Raw genomic sequence first — 24818 nt, 5'->3', positions numbered from 1 at the left:
TAACAATAAAACCCATCTAATTAGACGTGGTTTTGCATCTTTTTTAGCAAATAAATACCTTAAAGTTGTGTGATCAGTATAAATAATAACTTTCGAACCTAACAAGTACGACCTAAACTTATCACATGCAAAAACTACAGCTAACATTTCTTTCTCGGTTGTGGTGTAGTTTAATTATGCACCGGACAGTGTGTGACTTGCATAATAGATTACATGAAGTTTCTTATCCTTCCTTTGACCTAAAACACATCCAACAGCTAAGTCACTTGCATCACACATAATTTCAAGAGGTAAATCCCAATCGGGTTTAGCAATAATAGGTGCACTGACTAGAGCTGTTTTCAATGTTTCGAAAGCTTTAACGCAATCTTCATTAAAATCAAAGGTTGAATCCTTCATGAGTAAATTAGTAAGTGGTTTGGAAATTACAGAGAAGTTTTTAATAAATCTTCTGTAAAAACCGGCATGTCCTAAAAACGACCTTACTCCCTTAACAGTAGTTGGAGGGGGTAATTTTTCTAGTACTGAAGTTTTTGCTCTATCCACTTCTAATCCTTTTTTAGATATTTTGTGACCTAAAACAATTCCTTCGTCAACCATGAAATGACATTTTTCCCAGTTTAATACTAAATTTGTTTCTTCACACCTAGACAAAACTTTATCCAAATTTTGTAGGCATAAATCAAAAGAATCTCCATAAATGGAAAAATCATCCATAAAAACTTCCATGATATCTTCAATGAAATCATTAAAAATCGCAGTCATACAACGTTGGAATGTTACTGGTGCGTTACATAGACCAAAGGGCATTCTCCTATATGCAAATGTTCCATAAGGACATGTGAAGGTTGTTTTGTCTTGGTCATCCGGGTAAATTTATATTTGAAAGAATCCGGAATAACCGTCTAGAAAACAGTAGAAAGCATGACCAGCTATCCTTTCGATCATTTGATCAATGAAAGGTAGAGGAAAATGGTCTTTCCTAGTTACTTTATTAAGGTTCTTATAATCTATACAAACCCTCCAACCGGTGGTGGTTCGTGTAGGTATTAATTCTCCTTCATCATTCCTTACAACTGTTATGCCTCCCTTGTTAGGTACACAATGAATTGGACTAACCCATTCACTATCCGAAATAGGATAAATGATTCCATTGTCTAGAAGTTTAGTAATCTCATTTTTGACTACTTCTTTCATATTCGGATTGAGGCGTCTTTGTCTATCCGCTTTAGGCGGCTTATCTTCTTCTAAGTGAATTCTGTGCATTACAATGCTCGGATTAATACCTTTTAAGTCTGAAATTTTCCAACTCATACTTCCTATCCTATTTCTAACAACTTCTTTCAGTTTCTCTTCTTGAATCTGTGTTAATTTTTTAGAGATAATTATAGGTAGAGAATCGCCTTCGCATAAGAAAGCGTACCTCAAATGACTTGGTAATTCTTTAAGTTCTAATTTAGGTGGAACCATAATTGAAGGCGGAACTGGTCCATCTTCTCGAATCAAAGGCTCTGGGTCCTTATCTTCTAATTCCTCACTCATTATAGGTTCTATTATTTCTTCTTTTTGAACAATGTCATTTACACATTCTTCAACTAGATCAAGTTTCATACAAGCAAAATCCTCCATAGGATATTTCATCGCTTAGTTCATATCAAACTCAATCTTATCGTCTCCTATTCGTAAAACTACTTTCCCTTCCGACACATCGACTAGAGCACGTCCCGTGTTCATGAACGGTCTACCAAAGATTAGCAGACAATTAACGTCATATGCAAAATCTAATATCACGAAATCGGTAGGAAAAATAAATTTGTCAACTTTAACTAAAACATCCTCAATAATACCATATGGTCTTTCAGTGGTTTGATCCGCTAATTGTAAAACCATATTGGTACGTTTGATATCTTCTTCTAAGCCTAACTTATTAAAAATAGATAATGGCATCAAGTTTATACTTGCTCCTAAATCACAGAGACAACTTGGGAATTCAATATCTCCCAATTTACTTGGAATGGTAAAACATCCGGGATCTTTGAGCTTGGTGGGCAAATTACTTGACACAATTGAACTACAATCTTCGGTTAGTGAAATGGATGAAATTCCTTCCCAACTGATTTTCTTTGAAATTAAATCTTTTAGGAATTTACCATAATTGGGAATTTGCATAATCGCATCCATAAACGTCAAATTAATATGCAAATTTTTAAGTTTGTCTAAAAACGTTAAAAGTTGTTTGTCATAGTCCTTATTGCGAACTTTGTGTGGAAAAGGTGGTTTGGGTACAAAATTTTTTGTACTAGAGTCAAGTTGTGCATCTTTTTGGTTTAATGTATCTTCTTTGGACTTTGGTAAATCTGTTCCAGGTAAAGTCGAATTTCCGGGCATTTCCGGGCCTAAGTAATTTTTCCCTGAACGAAGAGTGATAGCCTTTACATGCTCTTTCGAATTTTCCTCCGTATGGCTGGGAAGACTTCCCTCTTTGCGGGATGGAATTGATTTAGCGAGTTTTCCAATTTGAACCTCCAAATTATGGATGCTAGATGATTGGCTTTTAATAAGCTGATCGAATTTATTCTCGATCCGTTTAAAACCATCGTCGTGATTACTTATTTTTCCGCTCATAGCATCAATAAATTTGTCGATTTTAGAAGATAAAGTGCTAATCGTATCTCTTGATTGATTTTGATAATTAGTGGTACGATTTCGATTAGCATTAGCATTATTATTGTTATCTCTCCAGTTAAAGTTAGGATGATTTCTCCATCCAGGATTATATGTATTGGAGTAAGGGTTATTAGTTTGGTTTTGCCCTTGGACAAAATTTACCTGTTCAATTTCGCTCATACCTTAATAATCCACATCCGTTTGGATTGGCTTACCATTAGGATCACACGGTGCCATAAACCTATCAATTTTGTGCGATAAGGCAGAAAATTGGGCTTGCAACATCGCCACTGGATCAAGATTCACTATACCTTTAACTGATGACGTAGTTGAGGATGATGGTTTCGCCATTGGTACGTGTCCACGTTCCGCGGGCCACATACTGCTGTTGATTGCCATTTCCTCCAGAAGTTCTCTTGCTTCGGCCGATGTTTTCTTCATGAATAACCCTCCAGACATAGCATCCAATGAACCTCTAGTTGTAGGATTTAGTCCATTATAAAATGTTTGCATTAAAAGTTCAGCGGGCAATTGGTGGTATGGGCATAAACGTTGAAGTTCTTTAAAACGTTCCCAAGCCTCATAAAGATTTTCATTATCATTTTGAGAAAAAGATGTTAAATCTTTAATGACTCTTGCGGTTTTTGCTAAAGGAAATTTTTTTGATAAAAATGCTTGGGCTAATTGCTCCCAAGTCTCAAATGATGCGGCTGGCATAGCAGTTAACCACTCTTTGGCTCGATCCTTCAAAGTAAAAGAAAAAAGGCAAAGGTTGATTGCTTCCGCAGTCACATTTGGTATTTTAAAAGTGTCACAAATTTCTAAGAAATTTGTCAAATGGGTGTTAGGATTTTCGTTAGGTAACTCGTAAAATGTTACATTATTTTGTAACATATTAAGCAATGCTGGTTTAATCTCAAATTGATTTGCATTAATTTGGGGTCTAACTATGCTGTTTGTTACACCAGCCACTCCTGGCCTAGCGTAATCCATGAGTATGGCCATAACTTCTGGCTCGGTAACTCTAGTTTTTATTAGAGTTTTGTTTTTCTTTTTCTTGTCTTTCTTGTTCTTTTTAAGAGTTCTTTCAATTTCTGGGTCAATAGGATCTGGTGACGTGCCCGAACTTCGAGAACTACGCATGAACTTGAAATTTCACACGAACCGAAACTACCTACAAAACAGAATTTGAAAAATAAATATGTTAGTAATTTAAAATATAAAATTTTGAATAAGTATAAATAAACCTAGATTCGAAATAAAATATGAAAAATCTAAATTTTTGTCGAAAATTTTGGCGTTCCCCGGCAACGGCGCCAAAAACTTGTTGAGCGATTTCCGCAAGTGCACGGTATACGCTTGTAGTAATAAAAGATATTGATCCCACAGGGAACGCTTTTTAACAAAAACTTATTTTGAATCAGTTAGATTTACTTTTAAGGTTTATAATATGTAAAATCGTTGAATTGGATTTGGTTTTTAAAATTGCTAGAATAAGAATTAGATTAGAGTATAACAAATGTTAGAAAATATTTCTGATTTAGGGATGAATTTGCAAGACAGGAACGTTTAGTACTTTTAGAAAAGTAAACAAATGTATTCGTTTTCATTAAGCAAAGAAAACAACTTAAACTTTGTATAAATTATAACAATGAAATAAATGACGGAACCTCTAATTTTAGGGCTTTGAACCATAGTCAATCTTCTTACGGTCGGGTAAGATCGCTACCTTAATCAAATTAATACTCTACTGATGATATTAATTTGTTAAGTTGTTCAACAAAGTTTCCTTGTAAAGATTTAGAATTTAACTACGTTTTAATGAAAACACCAGCAATCCACCTCAGATCCTTTACCAAAGTGCTGCATAAAAATCTATCGAATAGAACGGGCTTTATTAGATGAAACATAAATTTGATACAAGTTTACAGAGAACAATGAGCATGAAAACATTCTACGGCGTGCAAGTGAACGGGTTGTCAATCTTTTCCTTGGGTTTCGTTAGAGTTTGTCAGACTCAGGGCGGATCCTCTACTCAATCTTCTCGCTGTAACTTCGTAATAGGGATACGGTCAGCCTCTACCAAAATGTAAACTAAAATGAACAAATCTAAACGCTACTGTGTTTGTTATTATTGAATAAACAATGTGTGTACATCATATTGCTTTTTACAGAAATGAAATCTAAATTCTGAATCACTTGACTCGGAATTTCTGCATAAATTCTATACTAATCTCTTTCTTCTATATCTTTTCAACTCTCCATCAAATCTTTATTTATAGATGTTGAAGAGTCGTGGTTGAAGTGTCGTGTCCGTTGTGAAGGATCGTATCCGTTGTGAAAGGACGTCTTTATCCACCCGAACGAACGCGTTTCTTTGAATTAAACATGTGTTCATTGTACTTGGAGGAATTTCTGCACTTACCGAGAATGGCAATTCTCGGCCGAGAATGGGGGAGCATTTATTTGGTCTTCGGACGAAGGGACGGAGCTGCTGGTTGACGCGTGTCGCGACCGAGAATTTGGGATTCTCGGTCGCGGCTTTCATAAAATTCTCTACCGAGAATTTGGTTTCCTCAACCGAGAATTTGACATTTTTTCTGTTTCTGACTTCGTCTTTGTCCTCGTTTTGGTGTAATTGATCTTCGTCATTTTTGACTCCTTTTGTAGGGTTTTTATTCTTTTTTAAGCTCTTTTCGTTCCTATTTGGATTTTACCAAATATTTACGTACCTTGCAAGAAAGAAACATATCCGAACGTAAAAGTATTCTAAACAGGTATAAATAGCACAAATTCGTAACAATACTGATGTAATTATTGATGATATATTAGGTATATTTTGGGCTTAACAACCTAAGAGACAAACTTGTTCATAGTTTCTATGTTGCTATGCAAAGTTGAGTTGTCTTGGAGAAGATATCGAAGGTCACTGAGTTTGACCTCTTCAATCTCGTCACATCGCCTGCTGAGTGCTCTAACCTTCTTGTTACACTTTTTGATAAGTGTGTAGAGGTCACTCATGGCATTTATCATTTCATTTCTGAGCAGGGGTAGTGATATTACCTCAGTTGAGTGTGCCTCATCGTCAGATGCAATGGAGGGGTCAGCATGCTCAGAAACACAAGGCTCAGCAAGCTCATCAGCCATGAAACAAATATTTGCTGACTCAGTGGCAACAGCTTCTGATGATGATGACTCATCACTGTCACTCCAGGTTGCCACCATTGCCTTCTTGTTGTTCCTCTTTTCCTTCCTCAAGGTAGGATAGCTTGATTTCATATGGCCAGTTTGATGACATTCAAAGCATGTGATAGGCTTTGAGCTGTCCTTCTTGTACTTGCTGTCGCTGGACTCAGCTTTGTACTTGTCAAACTTCTTGTAAGGCTTCTTGGAATATTTGTCATTCTTTCTGAACAGCCTTTTCATTTTTCTAGTGAACATGGCCATTTCTTCATCGTCTGTTGAGCTCCCATCAGTGGAATCAGCTTTCATGACAAGAGACTTTTGCTTATTGTCCTCAGACTTCTCCTTCACCTCAAAGTTCTTCATTAAGATCTCATGGGTTAGCAGAGATCCAATGAGTTCATCATATTTGTAGGTGGTCAAGTCTTGAGCTTCCTCAACAGCAGTTTTCTTGGCTTGCCGGCTTTTGGGAAGACTCCTCAGTATCTTCTTGACTTGCTCTTCCTTAGTAAAGATCTTGCCAAGTCTTTTGAGATCATTGATTGTGTTTGTGAATCTTGAGTTCATTTCAGAGATTCCTTCATCATCATTCATCTCAAACAGCTCATACAACCTCATGTGCTGGTTCACCTTGGACTCCTTAACTTTGTTAGTTCCTTCATAGGTGACCTCCAGTTTCTTCCAGATTTCCTGTGCTGACTCACAACCTGAAATTTTGTTGTACTCTATAGCATCTAACACACAGTGAAGCATGTTTATAGCCAAAGCATGATTTTGTAGCTTCTTAAGGTCATCTTCTGTCCACTTAGTCTCAGCTTTAACAACCGTTTGGCCGTCAACAATTTCAATAGGAACAAATGGGCCTTGGACTATAGAAAGCCATGCACTCATATTTGTTGCATGAATGAAGTTTTTCATTCTGTTCTTCCAAAAGGTGTAGTTAGACCCAAAGAACAGAGGAGGCCGAGTAATGGACAGTCCCTCAGGAAGAATCTGAGTTGTCTGATTTCCTAGGAGGAAACGAGTGCTGTTCTCAGCTATTGTGGGGCTCAGCTGAAGATAGTTATATCTTGCTCAGTGAGCTTTTAAGCTCTGATACCACTTGTTGGTCCCGTGTAACGTGACAAGGTTAGTTCCAAGGGGGGGATAGGAACTATTTAAAAAATTTGTCCGTTAAGGCTGACTTCTTTTCGTTAAGAAAAGGTTTACACAGCAGTGCTGAGTAGTTTAAGACACAAGCTTAGTCAACTGGTGACTAAGTCTGTTTCTTTTCTTGAGTCAGGAGATATCACTAAAGTCTATTCCTGAACTCAGCTTCTCAGTGCACTCAACTCAGCATGAGTTTGTTACTAAGTCAGTTTTATAGCAAGCAATATATAAAGGAGTTAAGGGTTAGAAATATGTTACTCAGCAGACATATCCTGGTTCAGCCTCTCCGCCTACGTCCAGTCCCCGGAACTCGTCCGAGCTTTTTGAATCCTCTACTGAGCTCTTTAAAGGTAGAGCACGAAACCTTTTACATCAGAAGCTGAGTATACAAGAGTACCTTCCTCTATTCCTCTACTCACTCCTATTACTATCGCTGAGTACTATAACCGAGTACTCAGCTTCTCCTTTCTATACTTCTAGAAATGATAAGTGTTTGTCCTAAACAACAATTGCTAAGACACTTTAGATGAATAAAATCACTCTAGACTTTTACACAAGATTGGAATTGGTGTAAGATTTGCTTTGCTTTTCTCACAGAACTTCAAGTATTAATTTGGTCAGCGTTTCAACTTAATTGAAGATCTGCATCGAATGAAGCATTTGAGAGGCCTATTTATAGTGACACTTCAAGCACCGGTGATTTCGAATTTCGAAATAACTGTTGGAGGCAAACGGCTTTCTATCACTTTCACTTAGTATGTGCTCAGCGTCTTTGGCCAATCATATTCTTGTATCTTCTGTCTTTGCCAGTGCTCAGTGGCTTTTTATCAGTGGCCAATCAGTGGAATCAGCTTTCATGACAAGAGACTTTTGCTTATTGTCCTCAGACTTCTCCTTCACCTCAAAGTTCTTCATTAAGATCTCATGGGTTAGCAGAGATCCAATGAGTTCATCATATTTGTAGGTGGTCAAGTCTTGAGCTTCCTCAACAGCAGTTTTCTTGGCTTGCCGGCTTTTGGGAAGACTCCTCAGTATCTTCTTGACTTGCTCTTCCTTAGTAAAGATCTTGCCAAGTCTTTTGAGATCATTGATTGTGTTTGTGAATCTTGAGTTCATTTCAGAGATTCCTTCATCATCATTCATCTCAAACAGCTCATACAACCTCATGTGCTGGTTCACCTTGGACTCCTTAACTTTGTTAGTTCCTTCATAGGTGACCTCCAGTTTCTTCCAGATTTCCTGTGCTGACTCACAACCTGAAATTTTGTTGTACTCTATAGCATCTAACACACAGTGAAGCATGTTTATAGCCAAAGCATGATTTTGTAGCTTCTTAAGGTCATCTTCTGTCCACTTAGTCTCAGCTTTAACAACCGTTTGGCCGTCAACAATTTCAATAGGAACAAATGGGCCTTGGACTATAGAAAGCCATGCACTCATATTTGTTGCATGAATGAAGTTTTTCATTCTGTTCTTCCAAAAGGTGTAGTTAGACCCAAAGAATAGAGGAGGCCGAGTAATGGACAGTCCCTCAGGAAGAATCTGAGTTGTCTGATTTCCTAGGAGGAAACGAGTGCTGTTCTCAGCTATTGTGGGGCTCAGCTGAAGATAGTTATATCTTGCTCAGTGAGCTTTTAAGCTCTGATACCACTTGTTGGTCCCGTGTAACGTGACAAGGTTAGTTCCAAGGGGGGGATAGGAACTATTTAAAAAATTTGTCCGTTAAGGCTGACTTCTTTTCGTTAAGAAAAGGTTTACACAGCAGTGCTGAGTAGTTTAAGACACAAGCTTAGTCAACTGGTGACTAAGTCTGTTTCTTTTCTTGAGTCAGGAGATATCACTAAAGTCTATTCCTGAACTCAGCTTCTCAGTGCACTCAACTCAGCATGAGTTTGTTACTAAGTCAGTTTTATAGCAAGCAATATATAAAGGAGTTAAGGGTTAGAAATATGTTACTCAGCAGACATATCCTGGTTCAGCCTCTCCGCCTACGTCCAGTCCCCGGAACTCGTCCGAGCTTTTTGAATCCTCTACTGAGCTCTTTAAAGGTAGAGCACGAAACCTTTTACATCAGAAGCTGAGTATACAAGAGTACCTTCCTCTATTCCTCTACTCACTCCTATTACTATCGCTGAGTACTATAACCGAGTACTCAGCTTCTCCTTTCTATACTTCTAGAAATGATAAGTGTTTGTCCTAAACAACAATTGCTAAGACACTTTAGATGAATAAAATCACTCTAGACTTTTACACAAGATTGGAATTGGTGTAAGATTTGTTTTGCTTTTCTCACAGAACTTCAAGTATTAATTTGGTCAGCGTTTCAACTTAATTGAAGATCTGCATCGAATGAAGCATTTGAGAGGCCTATTTATAGTGACACTTCAAGCACCGGTGATTTCGAATTTCGAAATAACTGTTGGAGGCAAACGGCTTTCTATCACTTTCACTTAGTATGTGCTCAGCGTCTTTGGCCAATCATATTCTTGTATCTTCTGTCTTTGCCAGTGCTCAGTGGCTTTTTATCAGATGAAACAGAATTTTCCCACATTTATGGCAAAGTCTTCTAGATAGCTTCCTGCGCCTTCTGAGCTTTACCCAAAGTAGAAATACTTTGTCTCCAAGTTTATTTTATTCTGCCGCTGACTTGTACTTCGTGTCATTTAACTCAGCAGCTTCATTTTGAAGCAATAATAGAAAGGCTTCTCGATCCTTCTTGTTGCTGGGCTTATGTCTTACTCAGTACGACGACGTTTTGTCTTCATGGGCCGTGAGGTCTTGATCTGTTGACTTGGGTTTGACTTCCACTTATGGGCTTTTAGGCTTTTTATCTTAATGTCTTATAAATCAAATAACTCAACATTGAACAAACACATTAGTATGAATAAATCAAAGCATTTAAATTTAATGTGTTGGAATATTTTTATCATACATAAATAATTTTGTCAAATCAAAATCATGTGGAAAGGTGTTTCAACAGAAGAGACATGCTCATCTCTCTTCCTCTTTTGTCCATGATCATGCTGAAATTTATTGTAGATATATCATAAGCTAACATACAAGTAAGCTAATAAAGAAGTTAAGCTAAAATGAGCCAACATAGGCTAAAATAAGAGAGATATCGACAATTAGGTTGTTGATATCTATGTGATATCGAGAACCTAATTGTCGATATCTATATGATATCGACAATTAGGTTCTCGATATCTATGTGATACCGACAATTAGGTTGTCGGTATCACATAGATATCGAGAACCTAATTATCGAATCACATAGATATCGACAATTAGGTTCTTGATATCTATGTGATATCGATAATTAGGCTGTTGGTATCACATAGATATCGAGAACATAATTGTTGATATCTATGTGATATCGACAATTAGGTTCTCGGTATCTATGTGATATCGACAATTAGGTTCTCGGTATCTATGTGATATCGACAATTAGGTTGTCGATATCTATGTGATATCGACACATATCGACCAAACACTTACCAATTGCAGATAGGATATCGATTGATATCGACAAATATATGCACGAAAATAGAAGATAAATAAACAAGGAATGGAGAGTTTGTCGATATCACGTTGATATCGGCAACTGCAAACCTAGATGAACCCTAACACCAGAAGAAGTAAGCAAAACGAAAGATTCCTTCTCAAACCCAGCAAATGTACCTACAATACAAGAACTCATAAGTAAAATCAAGTTATTTACCCTCTTTTTCCGTCATTCCTTCTAAATCCGATTCGTTGTCTGAGCTTCGCGTTCTCGCCATGTGATAAGGGTCAAAAACCCCTATCTTTGGGTACGGTTTTAGGACGGTTTTTAACGTTATTTTATGAATAAGTGAGCAATTCTCGCATTTATATGCTTTTGTGTGAGTTAGTTAGAAATTGGATATGTTCTATTTACTTTTCGTTGTTTAGGCTCGTTTTCTGGTTATTTTAGGAAAATATGGCCAAATTGGCATGTACGTTAAATTTCCATTATCTTTTATAGCTAATTGATCCGCCAAAAGTCGCACCAAACAGAGTTTTTTACTCAAACCTAGCGATTGGTGGGTCAATTTAGCCTTTGGACTAATGTTGTTTGGAGTTTATGTGCGTGTGCAGGTTAAAACATGATCAATTTCAGGCAAAAATCGCGTCTCGGGGACCCCTGGCAGTCGCTCGGTAAATTGGGCATCGGCGAGCAGTCCAGGCGCTGCTCGGTGAGCAGCCCAGGCACTGATCGGCGAGCAGTCCAGGCGCTTCTCGGCGAGCTTCCCAGGCGCTGCTCGACCGAGCTGGCTCTTAGGGGCCTCCTCGGGCGAGCTGCCCTGCGGACTGATTCCCGGCCCCACGAAGACACGATCGACCCCACGACTTCCCACCTGCAAAAGGATACGAATTAGGTCAAAAAGAGGGCCCGAACCGCGTATATAAATAGGAATTTCCAATTGTAAATTAGACATCTTTCAATATTGTAATTTTCTTAGCTTTTCCCCTTGAATAATCCTCTCCACCTCCTCCATCTCCTTCAACCTCCATTGAAGAACTTTCGAAGCTCCATCCACCGAGGATTATTCAAGGTCCGTGCTTAAGACCTAGGAAGCCGGCTGCAGGGTAGACAGGTTCCTTGAAAGGGATTTTCTTATCACCTTTTATCTTACCATGTTTGTACCCTTTGATACAGTCTATGAATCCTAGGCTAATTGTCTCCCGTGACAATATTCTTCGCCTTTAATAATATTTTAGCTCTTATTTTGTTCTATGATTATTTGTTTAATCTTTGTCTTACACTTTATTCAATTGGTTGAACTCATTCAAAAGCCCCAAAATCTAATAGGCACATATTGCGAGCTGAATCTGACCTAGTCAGAGCCTAGGAGATTGACGACCTCTTAGTTGATTAAGCCCAAATTGCTGAGCCTTAGACCTAGTTTCGGCCTTACAAGGGAATCACGCACTAGAGACTTCAGGAGGGTAAGTAGGGTTAATCGCCTTGAATACAAGTGACTTAGATTAGGTTTTTAATCTATTGACCTAATAACCTAACTTCATTATTATCGTTCATACCATGTTCATTCGAGGAATTGCATTAGTGAAAGATCACCTAGGAGTAGTTTAGCTTAATTAGGAGTAGAATAACTTAATTAGGAGTAGAATAACTTAGTTCGAATTAGAATAACTTAGTTAGGAGTAGAGTAATTCAACTAGGAGTAGATCAACTTAATCAAACCAACCTCAAAACCCACACAACCTAGATAACACCTGAGACCAAGTAGCTCGATACTTGTAGTAAATAAATCCTGTGGATTCGATACCTGGACTTTCCAGATTTTATTACTTGATAACGACGGGGTACACTTATCCCTTAGTGAGCCTTCTTTAACGGGAGGCGCATCAAGTTTTTGGCACCGTTGCCGGGGATTTATTTCTTCTGCAATATCGAACCAAAGGTCGATTTGTTAGTTTAGGCATTCTTTTGTGAATATCCTTTGTCTATATTGTTTATACCTGTTTATACAAATACTTGTTTATATACGATTCTTTTGTGAATATTCATTGTTTATACAAATACTTGTTTATATACGATTCTTTTGTGAATATTCATTGTTTATACAAATACTTGTTTATATATTATTGTATACTTGTTCATATCTTTTGTATTTGTTCATAACTATATACTTTTACTTATCAACCTTTGTGCTAGAACTTCACTTTTTCTCAGCATTCTCTGATCAATGAATTGGCAAGAAAGAGTCGAGTGGCAAGCTCAAAAGTTTACTATCCCATCAAGACAATACATTCATGCCCTGGAGAATGAGGCTCCCAATCCCTCCATGGCCGAGTTAAATAAGAAAATGGATATCTTGATGGCGAAACTGAGCCTCAATACCAATGAAAGTGTAAGTTTTATGGGTAATTACCAAAGGTATAATTCTAATCTCAATTCTTACAGTTTTTATGGTAGTGATTGAAGGAGACCTCAACACTCAAATCTGTCCTACGGGAATCCTAACATGTTGAGACTTATTGAATAATTATGGGTAGCACACTCTATTATTGAATAACAGAGAAAAGGATAAATACATAAGTAAATAACATTGAAAAGGTAAATATAGGCTTATTATTTATATATATATCATAGGAATCGGATCCTCTCATGTACTCCTAAAACAGGAGAGGATCTGTTGGAGCAACCTAAACCATTGATGAAATTTCAATGGTTCAGATTAAATATAACTATAATTAATCTAATTAAAAAGTTAAAACCAATTTACTCCTCTATATTAAAACAAAAAACAGTAATACAGTTAAAATTTCAAATTGGACGAACATCCAACATCGAACATTGTTGCTCTAATTCTCTCTTCCAGCTCTGGCGAAACATTTTTCATTAGATTTTGGTTTAATTCCTCTCCAGTTGGACAAGAAGCTTCCTACAAATTTCTTTTAGGACCATGATCAAGTTTTCCTACTTCAAACGTCGTGGCTGTCGGAAAAAAGATCATAATTGACATTGATCCTCGTATTGGCATGCCTCCTTCCATGGCATTTCAACAACGTTTTAGCTTTGGTCCCAACATACAAGCCATTGACATGGTATAAAACCCAAATATTGAATATATTACATATTCACAAAAATTGATAAAAGGATATAATTCTATCTTTCAGTCCATGAAGAAGATAACCATGGACAAGAGTCCACCATTAATCGTCTAACTTATGCTTAAAACGTCCAAGTAATAAACTTACGCATTTCGTAAGATCAACCACATAAAACAAACGCCAAAAGAATCAATGGAAGATTTTTATTTCCACAGCAATACTCTCTGAGAAAGAGGGCAACAATGGTGGATGTTGGATGTTCGTCCAATTCAAAATTTTAACTCGGTATTATTGTTTTAACTAGGAGGAATGAATTGATTTTAACTTTCTAAATAGATTAATTATATAGTTGTATTTAATTTGAATCATTGAAATTTCATCAATGGTTTAGGTTGCTCCAACAGATCCTCTCATGTTTTAAGAGTACAGGAGAGGATCCCATTCCATTTATCATAATTCTATAATTAGTATACCACGTCATCCTAAACTAAGCTAACAACATAACTTATTTAATGAGCTAACTAATGATTTCTTTTGATAATTTCTTTTATTTGTTTTTTTAATTGAAATATTAGATTAAATCTTAAAACCTAAATTATAAAAGCCAGAACTCTTGCAAGTTATAAATCCTTAACTCAAAATTTTAAATTCCAAACAAATTATATACATTTATAGGGAGGGATCAAGTGAAAACAGTTCTTATTTATACGAGAACACTCATTATTGGTATTATTGTAAATATTTTTACAGTGGTAAGGACCTTTCCGATCTCCTTCTCTTATTTACGTTCTTCGTTTTTTTGTTTATTTCTTTTTCTTCATCTTCTATTCTTTTCGTTTCTTTTATTTATTTCTTCTTCCTGATGATTCTCGGTTTAGATATTTCAAAATTGACTATCGACGAACAATGGCGAAGGTGGAAGCGACGAGCAAAATTTGAATTATTCATAATGTTGCTCATGTTATATATTCTATCCGTTTCAATGTCATGCATAAAACTTTTTGAAACATATAGAACATATGTAACATTATATTCTGAAACTAATCTTTTATATTGTAGAATAATATCATTAGTGAGTGTTATTACATAAGAACCATTCTCATCGTAAGGAGTACTCTCATATATAGAATGATGAGTTTATTGAGTAAGTGCATGAAAATAAGATGATGCAGTTGGTGTATTCTAAACATTATTTCTATGAAATGAAATTAAGTAATTGTTTAGAGGATGTTTGAAGAAATCGTGGAAGTGTAAATGGGCCGGTGAATTGCAGAAAAGAAAAGTGTGAATGTGAAGAGTGAACAAGGATTGAGGAGACAAAAGAAAAGCAAAAGAAGATTACATTCACCTTCACCTTTAGCTTTATCTTTTGCTTCTCTTTCTTTTCTCTTTAAATTATTCTTTTTTCTCTTCTTTATATAATACACTGCTACTACTCATATATCCCTCTAATTAATTTGTCATTTTGAGAGAAAGAAAGAAAGAAAGAAAGAAAGCATGGAAATTTTATCACAAATGTGGTCTCTTCTAGGGCTTCTAACAGTCCTACAGAACATCCTGCCCACACAACTACTCTCTCTTTTTCAATCTATCTACGACTCCTTTCAAGACTTCATTTCTCCTTATTCATACTTTGATATCCCCGAATTCAATGGATATTGTGGTGTTGATATCAACGATCTCTATCGCCATGTCAACCTATATCTCAACTCCCTTCACTCTTCCGCTGATTCTTGTCGCCGCCTTACCCTCTCTCGATCCAACTCTTCCAAATGCATTTCTTTCACCATTGCTCCTAATCAAACCCTTTTCGACAAATTCAATTCCCACTCTCTTTCTTGGACTCACCATGTTGAAACTGTTCAGGATTCATTAGAAGAGAAACGTACCTTCACTCTCAGGTTACCTAAACGGTATCGCCATATCCTCCTATCTCCATATCTTCACCATCTCATCTCTCAAGCCCAACACTTCGAGAGGCTTTCCAGGGACAGGAGGCTTTACACCAACAACGGCAACACCTCCTACGAGTCCGGTTGGGTTTCAGTTCCTTTTAGGCATCCTTCCACTTTCGAAACCCTAGCTCTCGACCCACACTTGAAGAAGCAATTAACCGACGACTTATTAGCTTTTTCTAATGGCAAACAATTCTATCACCGAGTTGGACGGGCATGGAAACGGGGCTATTTGCTTCACGGTCCACCAGGTTCAGGCAAGTCCAGCTTGATTGCAGCAATTGCTAACTATTTATGCTATGATGTTTATGATCTTGAGCTTACAAAAGTCACCGATAACTCCGACCTCCGAGCTCTACTAATACAAACAACCAACCGATCAATCATTGTAATTGAAGACATAGATTGCTCCCTCGATTTAACAACAGACAGAATGATCAAAACTAGAAGAAAACGGAAGGACACCAGCAGCAGCAGCAACGAACAAGACAACAACGGACGTGTCACCTTATCGGGTCTACTCAACTTTACAGACGGATTATGGTCTTGTTGTGGGGAAGAAAGAATCATCATTTTTACGACCAATCACCGAGAAAATGTTGATCCTGCTCTCGTAAGATGCGGCCGAATGGATGTACATGTCAGTTTGGGGAATTGTGGGATGCATGCTTTCAAGGCTTTAGCCACCAATTACTTAGGAATCGACTCACATTCTTTATTCGACGTCGTCGAAAGCTGCATAAGGTCCGGTGGAGCCCTAACGCCGGCCCAGATAGGGGAGATACTCTTGAGAAACAGAGGGAATGTTGATTTAGCAATGAAGGAAGTCGTCAGTACAATGCAGTCCAGGATTTTAAGCACTGGAAATACTCACAAAGATAATTTGATAGAATATAATAATGAAGATACAGATACAAGGTCTCCTCAGAGTGTGTTGGCAGTTGGTTCGCCGGATAATTGGGATTCGTCGCCGGGCAGGAAGAAGAGAAAGGACTTAGACAAGAAGTCAAAGTTTCTTGTTAGATTAAGATCTTTGACTAAATCTGACTCTGCTACAAGAGGACTATGACTTTGCTTTTTCATTTTTTGTTTGTTTTATTATGTTCTTTTCTTATTGTAAATTTTGAGGTGTTGCGTTGGATGTCATTTTTAGCTTTGTATTTCTAGCTTTCGATCAATTTACAAAATTCATTAGTTTAAAATTTAGACATATTTTGTCATTATCATCTTCCATCATCTTCTCTCTCATGTTTTAAATCAAATAGAAAACTATATCTTATCTCAACAGCTATAACTCTATAATAAATTCTTATCTACAAATGGGAACTTATCTAAAAAGTTATTTTCTAAACTTTTATTCCTCAATGGATATAAAATGTCCAAATACATCCTTCAACTCGGTTAAAATATAATCAATTAATTATTCAGTTGCAAAGAAAAGTAAGATATATATAGAATTTATGTTACGTAGACCTGTTCATGATCTGAACTGGACCGGGCCGGGCCTTATCCAGCAGATTTTTATCTAAAAATACTCATCTCAGATCCAACTCATCCCACTTTTAATTTAGACAGGCTGGGTTTAGTAATATACAAAGTAACCATAGCGAACACCCAAAAAATCAAATCCCAAACTCAGTCCATATAAGTCTACCTACATATATATATATATATATATATATATATATATATATATATATATATATATATATATATATATATATATATATATATATATAATTTTTACTAATAAAAATAAAATTGATACTTAAAAATAAATATTAATATATAAATTTATTAATTAATATTAATAGGCGGGCCGGTTCGTGTTATTTCTATAAATCCCAAGTCCGTCCAAAATATAGGTGGACATTAACGGGCCTGGGCTTAAGGACAATTTTTCTTGTCCAAGCCCGTTTCACGAGACACGGCCCGAGTGGGTACCCGGATCCATGAAGAGGTCTAGTCGGGGTATGAAGTTTTAATATTTGAATAAGTCTTACAGTTCAGTAAGTAAGAACTTCTTTTTAATATGTTTTAATTTAGGCTTAAGGTGTTATTGAGCCCTTGACCTATTTAATATTTTTTCATTTGGCCCGTGACCTATTATTCGGTCACATTTGGCCCATAAACTATCCCAATTGGTGAAATTTCACTCAATTTAGATGGAGACTTGACAAAACCGTTATCCCCCCTCATATATAATGATATTTTGACATATGAGTTTGACATGTCTCATGTCTAAAAGTTTATTTGCCATATAAACTTTCTTATGTGAAAATAATTAATTAGATTAAAAAAAACAAATAAAAACAAATCTCTGAACTCAAATTTATCAAATTTAAGTGTCAAAATATCGTCATGTGTTAATAGGATAACAGTTATGTTAAGTCTCTATTTAAATTGGATGAAATTACATCAATTGGGATAGGTCAGATGCCAAATAATAAAATTTTGGATAGATTGAGGGCCAAAAAGTGGTTTAAGCCTTTAATTTATTATGTGAATTATGTAATAATATTTTAAGACGTGTGCAACAAACATTCCGCATGTACCTTATGTTTTTTGTAACCGAGTAATTAATTTATTACATTAAGTTGAGAGAGATATCTGAATATTCACTATGCCATTTTCCCTTTCACATGACACAAGATACATGACAGAAATTTGTTTTCGTGTCGTCTGAATATTTTTCTTGACAGTATTTTAACGGTATGTCATTTGAAAGCGAAATAAAAAATGCGCTCGATTCTTAGATGATATTACGATTACAGAATCCTGTCATCCAAAGAAAACGCACGTTTTCGTTAAATTTGATGCGCTCAACAGATGACACCTCTAATAAATGAATGTCATTATATGCCGAAAACAAAAAAGCGACAAATGAAATTTCACTTATGCGGCCATACCAAATTTTAGACGCTCTATCGTTTGACTGAGATTTCAGCTGATATATAAACCCTCTCTCTAATCCCAAACCCCAATTTAGGTTACGCAAACTTCATCCCTCTCATCCCTCTCTATCTCCATGGTTGATTTGAACATGCAATCACTGGGTGAGCTCGAAACACGGTACTGATAAACCATATTTTCTTCGTTCCTAGATGTATTAGAGTATCATTGTTCCTTACTCTATCTTTTCCTCATCTGATTTACTTTTGTGTATGTCGATTTCAGCAGCTGGAATAAGGATCTTGTGATTTTCAGACCTATCGTTGAAAGGTTTAGATGTTTCGCTTAGCTACACTAATTTTATTGTATTCAGATTCACTGCTGAAAAGCTTGGGTCTTTATCTTTTTTAACATAGGGCAATACAGTGCTTGATGCTGAAGATGGTATGAACTCATCTGATTCCTTTTTATTTGAACATAATATTTGCAGGGATAGTAAGAATTCTTCAGTACATGGGAAGGCTGACTGAAGAGATTGTCAATCGGTTCATGCCTTTAGCATATAGGAAGATTTCTCTAACTTAATGAATATATATTAGTGTTATGTTGGTTTGAACTGATTGGTCATGCCTTTAGAAGTGATTGAGTATGTTTGATGTACTGTTTAGGAACCTAGAACTCATTGATTTAGGAAACTAGCCTGATTTAGTATGTATATATTGTTATGTGGGTTTGAACTGAACGATTACATATATGTATGATGTTGTGGGTGATGATGAAATGATTGGTATAAACTGATTGGTTAGATATAACTATTTAGGAAGTTAAGACTCATAGATTTTATGTATGAATGATCATTAAGTATGTGGCTGATTATGCATACTCTAAAGCTTTGAATGTTCATTGTGATTGGCAATACTCTTACATTTATGGGTTATACTGCTAGAAGTGATTGACTATGTGTATATGTATGTGTATGAAACATGTTTATGTTTGATGTTCTGTTTAGGAAACTAGACTAATTGAGTATGTGTACGAATGTTCATTTCGGCATGTAGCTGATTAGTTACATGTATGATGTTGTTGTGATTGGCCATACTCTTATGCTATGAATGTTCATTGAGTGAAATAATGTTCATGCCTACAACATATGGTTTGTGAAGCATAGTCATATCATACACTTCATCACCACACTCCTTTTTATTTGAACATAAGCTATGCTGATAAGTAAGGAATAAGTTGTCTTGAATAAGTAAGGAATAGACATGCACGAATAAGTTATCTACTTGTTATAGCATGTTCATTTGAATATACATATGTCTACTTGAATAAGTTGTCTACTTGTTATAGCATGTTAGGCATACTCTTAAAGCTGAAAATGTTATGAACTCAACTGACTCCTTTTTATTTGAACATGAGTTATGCTGATAAGTAAGGAATAAGTAAGGAATAGACATGCATGAATAAGTTGTCTACTTGGTATAGCATGTTCACTTGAATATACATATGTCTACTTGAATAAGTTGTCTACTTGTTATAGCATGTTAGGCATACTCTTAAAGCTGAAAATGTTATGAACTCAACTGACTCCTTTTTATTTGAACATGAGTTATGCTGATAAGTAAGGATTCTCAATGCAATTCGTTAACAATATACCTTAATCATGCATCAAGTATTAAAAGAACATTGTAAAAGGGTCATTGAGCATGTATGAAGCATGTATTAAAGTGTAAATTTAGGCTAATTGCATGTACTGATATGGCTTGAAAATGATAAGATATATTTTAATTAGATAGAATATACATATACATACGAACTGAATAACAAGCTCTACATAAAAGGTTATGTATGTGCATTGGCCATACTCTTACTATGTTCCTTTCCACTCGGTTTGATATCATAACAACAACATTAAACATGGTGATAGGTTTATGATGCATTCAGCACAAGCAGAGTCCCTTGTGGTGTCAGCATCATAAACCTCATTACCAAGTTCAGAGTACAACGAGGACAACCCAAGTGGATGAAGCATAGTAAATGGGCCAGTTTAGTATACTTGCACATACATACGAACTAAATAGCAAACATATACATACGAACTGAATAACAAGTTCTTTTATAATGTTCCTTTCCACTCGGTTTGATATCATAACAACAACATTAAACAGGGTGATAGGTTTATAATGCATTCAGCACAAATAGAGTCCCTTGTGGTGTCAGCATCATAAACCTCATTACCAAGTTCAGAGTACAATGAGTACAACCCAAGTGGAAGAAGCATTATAAAAGGGTCATTTTAGTCTACTTGCACATACATACGAACTGAATAGCAAAACACTACGTTATATTACAAAAGGGGGGATGAATGTTGCCTTTCGATTGTAATTGATGGTCCAAAGCTCCTTAACTATTTTGACTAGTGCAAGGAAATTTGGAATTGGAATGAGAACCACATTTGGAGCTCATATTGCCTTTCGATTCTCCTTTCACTTAGTCAAGATAGTTTAGGAGATTTGAACACCCTCATATTCAGCACAAACAGAGTCCCTCATGGTGACAGCATCATAACCCTCATTACCAAGTTCAGAGTACAACGAGTACAACCCAAGTGGAAGAAGCATTATAAAAGGGTCAGTTTAGTCTACTTGCACAGACATATGAACTAAATAGCAAAGCTCTACATTATATTACAAAAAGGGGGATGAGTGTTGCCTTTCGGTTGAAATTGAAGGTCCAAATCTCCTTAACTATATTGAGTAGAGAAAGGAAATTTGGAATTGGAATGGGAATGAGAACCACATTTGGAGCTCGCATTGCCTTTCAATTCTCCTTTCTCTTACTCAAGATAGTTTAGGAGATTTGGACAACCTCAAATCCACTTTGCATACTGTAGATACCCATTTTTGTCCGGAACATTTTTATGCTTTAACTGACAATATTTGAAATTTCAACAAATTTATATATTATATCAAAAATAAAGCATTTCGTTCTTACATATGGTTTATTGGAGAAATGGGGCTTTTGTATACCAATTGGTTATATCTTAATACAATTACCAAGTCCCATTCAAGATATAATTTTTTGGAATAAAAGTATCCTCCATCTTGCTATAAATTATATATGAGATGTAATGTATTATTTGTGAATATAATTTTACAATGGTTATATTTCAAATTGTTAGTTAAACTCAATTTTTGTTTAATAGTTAAGTTAATATCATGAATTTAACTCATTCATTTTATAAGTAATGTTCAAGAAATAGATATGATTTTAGATATAATTTTTGTTAAAAGATTGTCTATTAAAGATAATTTTTTACATAAAGTCATATTTAGAACATAGTTTATTTTTGGAACCATTTAATGATGAATGGATTAATATTCAGAAAATAAATTCTAATTATAAAAAAATAATAAAACAAAAAGATAAAAATAGAATGTTTTATTAAGAAATAAAATTTCCATTTACAAGATTAATCAATGTACATTTTTTTGTATTTGCAGGTGAACATGGGATTAAATCCATCCCTCAACAGCTCCAAATCAAGTCTCAAATGAATCCTGAAAATAATCTCAAAGCAAAGCAATTTACCAGACATGTACAAAATTGGGAGTTTTCAACCAAGAGAAAAACCAACTCCCAAGACAGAAATCAACAAAAATAATAAAAGATAAATTAATGGGACTGTGTGATTTTCGGTCTTCAATGAAAAGAAGCAGGAAAAGATGCCATTTATGAGCACCCATTTGAAAAGAAAGAGGGCCCGTGATTTCAGTCAGCAACCTTGAAATGAGGCTGATTTTCAGCCAATGAAGAGCAGGCTCCATCATCTTTAAAAGGGCACAGACCACTCATATCATGGGAGAGGCCGAAAATTAGCAAGGAAAAAAGGTCAACAACATTAGAGCAAAAAAAACAGCAAGAGAAAAAGCCCAATTTTGAGAAAGAGAGTTTTGAGCCAAAGTTCAGGGGGTGCTTTTTGTAATAGGTTCTTTTTCTTTCTAGATGAAGAAAGTTCTGTATTCTCCACAAATTCAATACAATCAAATTCTCCTCATTTTGATCTCAAAAGCTTTGAGCTAAAGTTTTTATTTCTAGTTTATAAAAATAGTGATTAAAAGCATTCACATTGCTTTTAAAATGATCTAATTTTTTGTAAACTAAAAATAAAAATCCATTAGTTCCTAGCTCATCTAAATGCTTTTTAGATACTGCAATTTAAATATGTGCTACTAGTTATTCACTAATCTTACTAACATTAAACACATATTATTTGTTTATTATTCCATTTGAGATTTCTGCTACTGATCCCTTTTTTTCAATCTGTACTAACCATTTATTAACTCTACTAACTTCAAATGCATGTTCATTTAGTTTCCTTTGAATATCTGTTATTAACAATTCATCATCCTGTTAACATTAACTTTATATATTCGAATAATAACCTATCATGCATGCTAATTTTTTGTATTCTTTTGATGTTTACAGTCAACTCAAATCCGCTGTTTTCGAAAATAACCATTTGTACAGATTACACAAATTATCAACTAATCTAACCAAATATCTAACAAATTAACCTGTTTTATTTCATCTCCAGTTTCGCCCCTAAAGGATCCAGTTCACCAAAAATGTAAAAAACCCAGAACCCATAGTTTGCCTTCTATCTCAGCGCCCTCAAAATCAAAACAAACAAAACTTCATCCCATATCAATTCATAGATCCACGACAAAAAGGAAAACTAAAAAAAAACGAAAAAGACTAAATAGAAATAAACAGGTCTTACCTCAACGCAGGTGGGAGCGGCTACGGCCGATGATGCCAGGACAGACGAACGGCGGCGAAGGAGCCATGACGGTGAAGACAGACACCATGGAGGAGCAGGCGGCTGGCCGGATGGCTGCTGCTCTTTGCTTTTATGGAAGAAAATCTGAAGAGAATGAGAAAAGAATAACCAAAGAAAAATGAGTAAAACGGCAGAAATCAAAGAAAAGGGAATGTAGAACCGAAGAAAGAGAGAACTCACTGTAGACCCACCGCGTTTGATGAGAATCAGGCCGCCAATCGGAGGAGAACCACCGCAAACGAGTAGACGAGATCGGTAGATGAGTCACGACGGCAGACGGATGAAAAACAGCTGGCGAACGGAGGAGCTACGGCCGTCGACGGTGACAGGAGGCCCGACCATGGCTGCGTTTCTGAAGGAGAAGAAGAGGAGGAGAAGATGAGTGCCGCTGCATATGATATGTGCAAACGAACCCTAAAATCCAAATTTAAGACTCTACAATAATCCCAATCTTATGGATATATACCCCCATATCACTTAAATAAATCTTGTATCTGCTTATAAATTAAAATGGGCTTTGGTTTCTTTTCAAAAAATAGGTTTTGTTTTTTTATTAAGTTTTAGTTTAATCTAATCTACTTTATATTGTCATCCGTTATTCATGTTAAGATTAATAGATCCCTAATCTAATTTTTCTTTTATAATGATAAAAAAATCCTTATTCAATTAATATAACAATTTATGATTTAATCTCATTCATTGTATTTAGATTGTTGTATAGCAATTATAATACGATAAGTCTATTTCGATTACTGAATAGTGATTCGGATAAGTAAACGATAAACAATTGATAAATCATGTATTATTATATTTTCTTTAAATATGTACACTTTTTTTAAACTATATCTAATCAATAAATAAAAATAATTTATGGGTCCCTCTATTAATTTTAATCGTTGGATAACGATTTTATTACGGTCGTATGACCACAACCTTACGAGCATCATCAAGGGCTTGAATATATACAATTAATGACCCTTCAAAGCAATAGTGAACACCAACACATAGAGCAAGCACGTGGAAGTACAACAGTATCGATTTATCGGGCGGGGTAGCGTGAGATTATGTCTCTTCTCTACACGTAACTGGAAACCGAACTTAGAATCATCGCAAACCATTACCTTATCCGAACTTACCCGAATGGGTCAATTTGGAATCAAATCGGTGTCCAATCAGACCGTCAAACTGATTGGTGGCGACTCAAAAACCCCTTGAACAGTCTCCTTGGAGGGACTATCCAGCACCGTTGCAAACCAGTAGAGCGGGTGCCATATCGAAGATTAACAATTCGCGAACCGCGGGCACGGGCACGACACATACTCCTCAGTCCATGTCCGGGCGAGCCCCTTATACTCTTCCCTGTTGCTGCAGTATTGCTCAGCAACTACTTCTTGCCCAGGATATGGCTCCTCACTGTGGGGCTATAGAAGTAGATCATATAGGTTCCACAGACACTACAAAATGCATAGAATAATTAGATAAAAAATATGATGTTGTATGTTTATCAAATGAAATAGATAAATGGTTGC

The 24818-nt window shown here is 35.9% G+C and overlaps 1 protein-coding gene, 1 long non-coding RNA gene and 1 other non-coding gene across 3 annotated transcripts; 2 read left to right on the top strand and 1 right to left on the bottom strand.

Annotated features, from left to right (window-relative positions):
- Positions 1-3196: 3196 nt before the first annotated feature.
- LOC136228271 (small nucleolar RNA R71) lies at positions 3197-3303 on the top strand. The gene has a single exon (XR_010688599.1). It is a non-coding gene; the product is annotated as a small nucleolar RNA R71 (small nucleolar RNA).
- An 11748-nt stretch (positions 3304-15051) lies between these two features.
- On the top strand, positions 15052-16754 carry LOC136226734 (AAA-ATPase At4g25835-like). The gene has a single exon (XM_066015372.1). The coding sequence runs from the start codon at positions 15097-15099 to the stop codon at positions 16621-16623; it is 1527 nt and encodes a 508-aa protein (XP_065871444.1). The 5' UTR covers positions 15052-15096; the 3' UTR covers positions 16624-16754.
- Positions 16755-21870: 5116 nt separating this feature from the next.
- On the bottom strand, positions 21871-23922 carry LOC136228082 (uncharacterized). Its single transcript, XR_010688418.1, has 2 exons — positions 23470-23922; positions 21871-23373 (listed from the first exon to the last, which is right to left on the bottom strand). It is a non-coding gene; the product is annotated as an uncharacterized lncRNA (long non-coding RNA).
- Positions 23923-24818: the final 896 nt, after the last annotated feature.

This window comes from Euphorbia lathyris, chromosome 4 (genome assembly GCF_963576675.1).
Source record: "Euphorbia lathyris chromosome 4, ddEupLath1.1, whole genome shotgun sequence".
In the NCBI taxonomy this organism is placed as follows: domain Eukaryota; kingdom Viridiplantae; phylum Streptophyta; class Magnoliopsida; order Malpighiales; family Euphorbiaceae; genus Euphorbia; species Euphorbia lathyris.
Note: the sequence above shows the minus strand (reverse complement) of the source record. Positions and strands in the feature narration are given on the sequence as shown.